At 30.1% G+C, this 9,780-nt stretch overlaps 1 protein-coding gene across 1 annotated transcript; it reads left to right on the top strand.

The window, feature by feature from the left end:
• The first annotated feature begins 82 nt into the window (after positions 1–82).
• Positions 83–9,470, top strand: LOC111689074 (histone-lysine N-methyltransferase eggless). Its single transcript, XM_046953472.1, has 12 exons — positions 83–513; positions 928–2,240; positions 2,301–2,759; positions 2,820–3,063; positions 3,126–3,249; positions 4,764–5,148; positions 5,219–5,485; positions 5,550–6,056; positions 6,125–6,445; positions 8,570–8,874; positions 8,933–9,017; positions 9,084–9,470. The coding sequence occupies exons 1-12, from the start codon at positions 210–212 to the stop codon at positions 9,288–9,290; spliced, it is 4,521 nt and encodes a 1,506-aa protein (XP_046809428.1). The 5' UTR covers positions 83–209; the 3' UTR covers positions 9,291–9,470.
• Positions 9,471–9,780: the final 310 nt, after the last annotated feature.

The raw sequence follows: 9,780 nt of genomic DNA, 5'->3' as shown, positions 1-9,780 counted from the left end.
TATGGTATCCTTAATATTGCAAATAATATGGCATCCTTGCAAGGAAAATAAAATTTGTTTGTTTTTTTGTTCAGTGAGTCTCAGAAAATTTTTCGCATATTTTTTGTTAAAAATATTAAGCAAATTAATTTGAAATATAAGATTAATTGTTAAATAAAAGTGTAAACAATTGTTTTATTATCTAATGATTCAAAAAATCTTGTGAAAAAATGTCTGAATATGAAAATAAAAATGAGGTGCCACAGGAAACCAGTGAGACGACGGTGTCACCCCTTGCCACAGCACAAACAACAAATACAGAAATGCCGGCTTTGGAAAGTGCATTTCGTGCTTTAGAAGAAATCGCAAATGAAGATTTTGATCTTATGTTGCCGGAAATGGAGAATTTAGGTGAAACATCTACAATGCTGGAGGAGAAGATAAAAGATAATGTGCAAATATCGGAAATGGTTGGGGAACAGCCTACCACAAGCAATCTGAAGACAGTAGAGGAAAATTTGGAGCTATCAAAAGGTAGATAGTTTAATTTGGTTAGAAAATGTTTTGCAAATCCTTAGTAAACCATGGGAGGAATTTTCCTATAATAAATAAAGATTAAAGGCGATTGAGCTGATCTTTATTGAGACATAGATACTTACAGCCCAATGGAATTATAATCTATTTAGCAATGGTCTTTAATGTATTGCTACTATTTTAATGTGATCTACTTTTTAATATTTTGTCAATTGGCATGATATTTTGGGATCAACAGACGATTTAAGTTTTTTGTGTAAAATTCGATTTTTTGTAGGAAATATGAGGAATCATAGATTTTAGTTTATTATTTAGATTTAAAAAGGGTTTCCTCTTCAAAATAATCGTAAAAATTTCTTAAAAATCTTTTAATACATATTTATTTTCTAAATCAATCTCGAAATTGTTAATTAGCTGAAGCAGAACAATTCATGACCGAAGCATTTTATGAAGGTGTTGATTCTGCACTTGAACCAGCAGTTGAACCTGCTCTTGAACCCAAAGCAGTACAACAAATTGAAGAACCTAAAAATATTGCCTTGGACGAAGTAGGTCCAAAGGAAGTTTCCAATCTTCTAACAGAACAAATAGATTTAAATGTAACAGAACAAACAATTTCGAAAAGCAGTGATTCGAATGAACAAAATATGGCTATATCTCCAGTAAAAGAAGTACCAACAGTAGAACCACCTGTAATACCAACACAACATCTGGAAAGTTCAACTGAGAAAAAAGTGGAAGATCTTAAAAATAAAGAAGAAACAGTTTCTGCAATTAAGGCACAAACTTCAGCCATAGAAGAACCTGTTAAACAAACCGACGATGTGGAATCTTCAAAACTTTCCCAACAAACTGCCGAGAAATCTGAGGTGGAAACTCAAGACGATATAAAAGATACAATAGCTATAGAACAAGTTTCTCATGATGTTGCGTCTATTGAAAGCGAGCTTCCTATTAAAGAAAATATTGAAAATGAAATTCCGAATACTGAACCCATAGAACCTATGGATACTTGTGACAGTCAAGAATCTATAAATTTAATTATTGATGAAACATCAAATAATGCAGAAACAAAAGATGAACTTTTGGATAATAATAAAATTGACGAAGACACAAATATGGAAGTAGATCTAAAGAAAACTACAACTGAAGACCAAGATAAAACGGCTGAAGAATCTCAGAAAAATGTTAATACAAATACAGAAATAACTAATGAAAAAGTAACAAAGAAAGAGGCACAATCTGGTGAAGATAAAACGAAGAATAAAGATTGTCTTAATAAGACTAAAAATGATGATGATGTTATACCCATAGAACAACCGCCAGTACCGGTAATTGAAATTGATGATGAAGATGATATGGAAACTGAAAATAAACATACTGCAATGGACGTAGATAAAAACCCTAAAGAATCTAAAGTTACTAATGAAGAACCTATTAACAGTAACAATCAAAATGAAGATTTATTACTAGAGAAATCATCGGAAAAACCTTTAAATGATAATATAATAAACGAAGAGCCAACATCTTCATCTAATGACATAGAAGAAACCAATGATGAGGTTTTCTACAATAAGGAATGTATAAATTATGAGTGTCCACATAAACACAAACAGTTCTTTAAAGTACCACAGTTTGCTTTTAGTTACTATAAGGTAACAAAAAAGAAATTTAAAACTCAATATATATGTGCCGATTGCTATGACAAAGCTTTGGAAATGTATGAGGTAAGTGGACTTCTTTTTTAAATTGTTTCTATAAAGTTTTAAATAATTTTTTGTTCACAGGAATTTTGTGGTCTAATAAGTGCTAAACAACCTTTACTTTTGGAGAACATACCTACAGGTAGACAAGAATTTGTAGAAATCATTGATAGCAGTGATGACGAAGATACAAGCATCGATAAGGCTAAAACAACTGAACCTTTAAAAACAGCTTTCTCGAAAAATGATCTATCACTTATCGAATCAGAATTACATGCTACTATTAAGTCTGTTTTGGAACGAGTTGAAATACAAAATCAATTAACCTGGTCCAAAACTATACTAACAGAACGTTTAAAACGTTTAGAAATGGAAACCGAATACGTAGACGGCGAGTTAAAAGCATTACAAAGAAAGGCCGATAAAATGCATGAAGGTTTATATTCCTGTCCCAAAATCAAAATACGTCAGCTACAGCCCTTAGATTTAAATAGTGGCAAATTAATGAGTTTTGAAACACCAACAGTGCAAAAAGAAGTACAGGTTAGTTTAATTAAAATAGTTAATTCTATTTAACTGAATATTCTTCTTTTTTCTTTGCAGCCTATTCCTCCGGTGGGTGAAATTGAGAGGCCTCCCATTCAACAAAACTTTATTTATTTTGCTGTTAAAAATAATCCCATTGCTAGTTGGGTACCTTGTAGAGTTATGGAACTAGTTGATAGCGGTTCTTATAATGTTAAACATTATAAAATTAAATTCATTAAAAATCAAAATCAAGTTCCTAAAACTGTACCAGCTAAATATTTAGCCTACTATGATCCTCCAGCTGTTAGATTACCCATAGGTATTTATTATTTATTAAAAGCTATCCTTGGAAAGTTTTATTTAGTTTAATTTATCCATTAGGTACTCGTGTTATTGCCTATTTTGATGCCACATCCTTGGCCCGAGGTCGTGAGAAAATTAATGTTCAAAGTGCTTTTTATCCAGGCATTATTGCAGAGCCTTTAAAACCTAACAATAAATTTAGGTGAGTTTGCCCGTTTTATTTTTTTTATAAAAAAGCTTTTTTAAAAAAGTTTTCATAAACAATCACTTTAATTACATTAACAAATAAAAGGCTTTTCCACAAAAATATTTTTATTAAAATTTATGTAAAAGCTTACTCAATAAAAAGTATACAAAAGTTTATATAGCATTATAACGCTTTTTAATTGAAAAAGCTTTATAAAGCGTTTTTTTTTTTGAAAAGGCTTTATAAAGCTTTTCGATTAAAAAATCTTTTTAAAACTTTTGATTGAAAAAGATTTTATATATATTCTTATTGATAAAGCTTTTTCATAGAATTTTATTTTAAAGCTTTTTTAAAACTTTTGATTGAAAAGGCTTTAAAATACAATTCTATGTAAAAGCTTTTTCAATGAGAAGATATATAAAATCTTTTTCAATCATAAGTTTTAAAAAGCTTTTTCAATCAAAAAGCTTTAGAATGCTATATAAACGCCTTTTAATCAAAAGTTTTAAAATATTTTTTTTAGTAAAAAGTTATATAAAAACTGTTTCAATAAAAATTTATAAAAATCTCTTTTCAGTAAAAAAAAGCTTTTTCAATATAATTTTCAGCTTTTTTATAAACATTTTCATAAAAACGCTTTTATTTCATTATTTGTCAAAAATACTTTTTTGCAAAAGTATTTTTAAAAAATGTTTGTAAAAGCTTTTTCAATAAGAAGTATAAAAGCTCTTTCAATCAAATGTTTTTAAAAATCTTTTTTCACTCAAAAGTTTTTAAAAATATTTTCTTTTCAATGAAATGTTAAAAAGCTTTTTCTATAAAAAAGCTTTTTCTTTAAAAAAGCTTTTTCTATAAAAGCTTAAAAAAGTTATAACAAAGCTTTTTCAATATAATTTTCTATAAAAAACAGCTTAAAAAAGTTATAACAAAGCTTTTTCAATATAATTTTCAACTATTTATAAACATTTTCATTATTTGTTCATTTATGCATAAAATACAAAAAAAAATTGTAAAAAATTTATGTAAAAGCTTTTTCAATAAAACCTATAAAAGCTCTTTCAATCAAGTTTTTAAAAATCTTTTCTTTTCAATCAAATGTTAGAAAAAAGTTTTTTCTATAAAAAGCTTTTTCTTTAAAAAGCTTAAAAAGGTTATAAAAAAGCTTTTTCAATATAGTATAAAATCTTTTTCAATCAAAAATACTTAAAATTTTTTCCCTAAAAGCTTTTTTCGTTATAAAAAGCTTTTTCAATAAAAGCTCGTGAAAAACAATATTTAAAACAAATGATTTTACAATTTTTTTGTTTTTTAATAAAAAAATCACTTTCTATAAAAAGTAAAAAAGTTATAAAAAGCTTTTGCAGTAGAAAAAATGAAAAAGCTTTTTAAGTAAAAAAAAAAGTTTAAAGCTTTTTCTCAATAAAGATGTTTTTTACTTAAAAAGCTTATTACTCTATAAGAAGCCTATTCAAAAAAAGCTACATTCCTTCTACTAGAGAGCCATTTACAAATTCTCTTTCCTTTTATAGATATTTAATTTTCTACGACGATGGTTATACCCAATATGTTTATCACAAAGATGTACGTTTAGTTTGTCACGTCTCTGACTGCGTTTGGGAAGATGTACATCCTGCATCTAGAGATTTTATACAAAAATATCTAACACAATATTCCATTAATCGACCAATGGTACAAACACAAAAAGGACAATCTATGAATACCGAATCAAATGGTTATTGGTTACATGCTCGTGTCGTCGATATTGATTGCAGTTTAGTATTAATGCAATTTGAAGGTAGTAAAAGTCATACAGAATGGATATATCGTGGTTCATTGCGTTTGGGACCAGTTTTTAAGGAATATCAAAAATCTCTACAAAAGAATTCCAATATGCCGGTATCACGTTTGCCTAGAGTGAGTTTTTAATTACTAATGCTCGTTTGTTAGTTTAATAGAAAAAAAATGTTTTTTTTTTATAATTTAGCGCACTGAACCATTTATACGTTACACCGAAGATGAGGAAACATCTTCGCAGCAACAGCAACAACAACAACAGCAGCAACAAACAGAAAAACAACAAACGTCTGATGGTAATCGTGCTGTGGCTCGCAAAACATTTGGCAGACCCGAGTCCATGATGAATTCAGCACAACCCAGCAGCTATCAACAACAGCAATTACAACAGCCGACTGTTAAACATTTAAATAATTCTACTATTTACGTAGAAGATGAAAACAAACCTAAAGGAAAGGTATAAAATAGAAAAAATTTGTAATTTTATAGAGTTTTATAAATAGAATACATTTTTCTTTTAGGTTGTCTACTACACAGCTAAACGCAACTTACCACCACGTAAATTTGTACCCCATCAATGTTCACCTTCATGTCTATTTGAAATCACTCACAATTTAAGTGCTTATAGTCCTTTATCGAAACCCTTACTATCTGGATGGGAACGTTTTATAATACGCCAAAAAATTAAACGTGTAGTTACCTATCGTGCTCCTTGTGGTAAAATTCTACGCAATATGAAAGAATTACATCATTATTTACGTGCCACAAATAATGTCCTTAATGTGGACAATTTTGATTTTAGCCACGAAATTAGTTGCTTAGCTGAGTATGTCATTGAAAGTGCTATTGTACAGAAACGTGATATATCTGGAGGTCAAGAAAAAATGGCCATACCATTGGTTAATTATTATGATAATACTCTGCCGCCGGAGTGTAAATATTCTGCTAAGGTTATACCCACAGAAGGAGTACATATTAATACAGATCCAGCATTTTTGGTGGGATGTGATTGTGAGGATGATTGTATAGTAAGTTATTGAAAAATTTAAGCAGCCATGAGAACTTTATTAATATGTTTTTTTTTCGATAACTAAAGGATAAAACAAAATGTGCTTGTTGGCAATTGACATTGGCCGGTGCTAAATATGGTAATCCAAATGCTGCTCCCGAAGAGGTGGGCTATCAATATAGACGTCTACATGATCATGTACCCACTGGTATTTATGAGTGTAATGCTAATTGCAAGTGTAAGAGTAGCTGTTTGAATCGTGTCGTACAGAATTCATTGACCATGAAATTGCAAGTATTCAAGACTTCAAATCGTGGCTGGGGTCTACGCTGTATTAATGATATACCACGCGGTAGCTTTGTATGTGTCTATGCTGGTCATTTATTAACCGAAGCTAAAGCTAATGAGGTAAGTTTAAAGGATTTTTAAAAGATTTTCAAGGAATCATAATGATTAGAAGAACACCGAAACTCTGTTATTTACGGATAAGCTGGTTAACTTTGATGTAACTCTATGGTCTGGCCTATGCCTTAGTCTATAGACTGCTCTGTAATCTAGTCTATAGTCTACTCTTTCGTCTAGTCTATAGTTTAGCCTATATTCTACTCTATAGTCTGGTAAATAGACTAATAAATTCTAGACTTTTAGTCTAGTCTATACTCTAGTCTATAGTCTAGTCTATATTCTAGTCTATAGTCTAGTCTATAGTCTAGTCTATAGTCTAGTCTATAGTCTAGTCTATAGTCTAGTCTATAGTCTAGTCTATAGTCTAGTCTATAGTCTAGTCTATAGTCTAGTCTATAGTCTAGTCTATAGTCTAGTCTATAGTCTAGTCTATAGTCTAGTCTATAGTCTAGTCTATAGTCTAGTCTATAGTCTAGTCTATAGTCTAGTCTATAGTCTAGTCTATAGTCTAGTCTATAGTCTAGTCTATAGTCTATAGTCTAGTCTATAGTCTAGTCTATAGTCTAGTCTATAGTCTAGTCTATAGTCTATAGTCTAGTCTATAGTCTAGTCTATAGTCTAGTCTATAGTCTAGTCTATAGTCTAGTCTATAGTCTAGTCTATAGTCTAGTCTATAGTCTAGTCTATAGTCTAGTCTATAGTCTAGTCTATAGTCTAGTCTATAGTCTAGTCTATAGTCTAGTCTATAGTCTAGTCTATAGTCTAGTCTATAGTCTAGTCTATAGTCTAGTCTATAGTCTAGTCTATAGTCTAGTCTATAGTCTAGTCTATAGTCTAGTCTATAGTCTAGTCTATAGTCTAGTCTATAGTCTAGTCTATAGTCTAGTCTATAGTCTAGTCTATAGTCTAGTCTATAGTCTAGTCTATAGTCTAGTTTATAGTTTAGTCTATAGTCTAGTCTATAGTCTAGTCTATAGTCTAGTCTATAGTCTAGTCTATAGTCTAGTCTATAGTCTAGTCTATAGTTTAGTCTATAGTCTAGTCTAGTCTATAGTCTAGTCTATAGTCTAGTCTAGTCTATAGTCTAGTCTATAGTCTAGTCTATAGTCTAGTCTATAGTCTAGTCTATAGTCTAGTCTATAGTCTAGTCTATAGTCTAGTCTATAGTCTAGTCTATAGTCTAGTCTATAGTCTAGTCTATAGTCTAGTATATAGTCTAGTCTATAGTCTAGTCTATAGTCTAGTCTATAGTCTAGTCTATAGTCTAGTCTATAGTCTAGTCTATAGTCTAGTCTATAGTCTAGTCTATAGTCTAGTCTATAGTCTAGTCTATAGTCTAGTCTATAGTCTAGTCTATAGTCTAGTCTATAGTCTAGTCTATAGTCTAGTCTATAGTCTAGTCTATAGTCTAGTCTAAGTCTCGTCTATAGTCTAGTCTATAGTCTAGTCTATAGTCTAGTCTAAAGTCTAGTCTATAGTCTAGTCTATAGTCTAGTCTATAGTCTAGTCTATAGTCTAGTCTATAGTCTAGTCTATAGTCTAGTCTATAGTCTAGTCTATAGTCTAGTCTATAGTGTAGTCTATAGTCTAATCTATAGTCTAGTCTTTAGTCTAATATATAGTCTACTCTATAGTCTGGTTTATAGTCTACTCTATAGTCTAGTCTATGTTCTAGTTTATAGTCTAGTCTATAGTCTAGTCTATAGTCTAGTATATAGTCTAGTCTATAGTCTAGTCTATAGTCTAGTCTAAAGTCTAGTCTATAGTCTAGTCTAAAGTCTAGTCTATAGTCTAGTCTTTGTTCTAGTTTTTAGTCTAATCTATAGTCTAGTATATAGTCTACTCTATAGTATAGCCTATAGTGTAGTCTATATTCCAGTCTATAGTCTAGTCTATATATTCTACTCTATAATCTAGTTAATAGGCTATTCTATATTCTAGTCTATGTTCTAGTTTATAGTCTAATCTATAGTATAGTCTTTAGTCTAGTATGTAGTCTACTCTATAGTCTAGTCTATAGTTTTGACTTTTGTTCCATCTATAGTCTATTATATAGTCTAGTTTATAGTTAAATATATAGTTTAGAGCCATGTATGGTTTAGGCTCATATTTTCTGACAACTTTCAGGGTGGACAAGATGCTGGCGATGAGTATTTTGCCGAATTGGATTATATAGAAGTTGCCGAACAAATTAAAGAAGGTTACGAATCAGAAGTTGAACTACCCGAACCGGAGGAAGAAGATGTCTACAATCCTGAGTTAGATGATGATGATTTCACACCCAGCAAATCATTTTTGACAAGAGCTAAACAAAAACAAAATGCCGCCAGGTCAACACGGCCAGGTGGTAATCAAGATGATGAATCGCAAGAGAGACAAGTGATCAATTTTAATCCAAATGCTGATATGAATGAAGACTCAGTTAGGGAAAAGTATGTAGAGTTTTAATTTAAAAGTATATAAAAAATATAACATTTATTTTTGTTTTAGTTCTATACGCAAACTCTATGGAAAAGATGAAGCCTGTTATGTAATGGATGCTAAAATTTCTGGTAATTTGGGACGTTATTTCAATGTAAGTTATTTTTTTTTTAATTTTTACAAAAATTGCTTTATTTTAACTTCATATTTTGGCTTTCAGCATTCATGTGCTCCTAATATGTTTGTGCAAAATGTATTTGTTGACACACATGATTTACGTTTCCCTAATGTGGCATTCTTTTCCTCGTGTAATATACGTGCTGGCACTGAGCTAACTTGGAATTATAACTATGAAGTGGGTGTTGTACCAGGCAAAGTTTTGTATTGTCAATGTGGTGCTGCAAATTGTCGTCTACGCTTGCTTTAAGTTTTTGCGGTCATTTTTTTCCGGCATTGTGTTTTTTACAAAAACTTTATAAGAATTAGTTTTTATTCATCTTATTTTTAATTAGCATTAGATTTTTTTTCATTTTGTCAGTATGTTCGTTGTAATCAGTCAACTAGAGTTAATATTAAAATTAATTTTAATAAAATACATGAATTCTTAGTTTTAAAATTTTATTTGAAATCAGAATATGTAAGTAGAAAGGCGGAAACGAATTAAAAAAAATCTCAGTGATTAATAATCTAAACGAATGTGTCGTAGAAACTCGAAAAATTTCAAAAAGTCTACCATGAAAATCTTTTAAATATATAATAAGCCGAAAATAAAGAACCAAACGCTAAATAAAATTACAAAAATATGGCAACTTTCAGTATAAGATAAATCAAAATAAAAAACTCTCATCTCTAACAAAATTGATTTATATAGGCGTTATTATTTAAACAGCTGACTAATTGCTTCTTTACATAAATTT

This window comes from Lucilia cuprina, chromosome 6 (genome assembly GCF_022045245.1).
Source record: "Lucilia cuprina isolate Lc7/37 chromosome 6, ASM2204524v1, whole genome shotgun sequence".
In the NCBI taxonomy this organism is placed as follows: domain Eukaryota; kingdom Metazoa; phylum Arthropoda; class Insecta; order Diptera; family Calliphoridae; genus Lucilia; species Lucilia cuprina.
Note: the sequence above shows the minus strand (reverse complement) of the source record. Positions and strands in the feature narration are given on the sequence as shown.

Excerpts from the sequence above, each read along its gene's own strand:
- LOC111689074 (XM_046953472.1), top strand. The coding sequence starts at position 210 with ATGTCTGAATATGAAAATAAAAATGAGGTGCCACAGGAAACCAGTGAG. Across the intron at positions 2,241-2,300 it reads AAGCTTTGGAAATGTATGAG|GAATTTTGTGGTCTAATAAG; the intron begins GTAAGTGGACTT and ends TTTTGTTCACAG. Across the intron at positions 3,250-4,763 it reads AAACCTAACAATAAATTTAG|ATATTTAATTTTCTACGACG; the intron begins GTGAGTTTGCCC and ends TTCCTTTTATAG.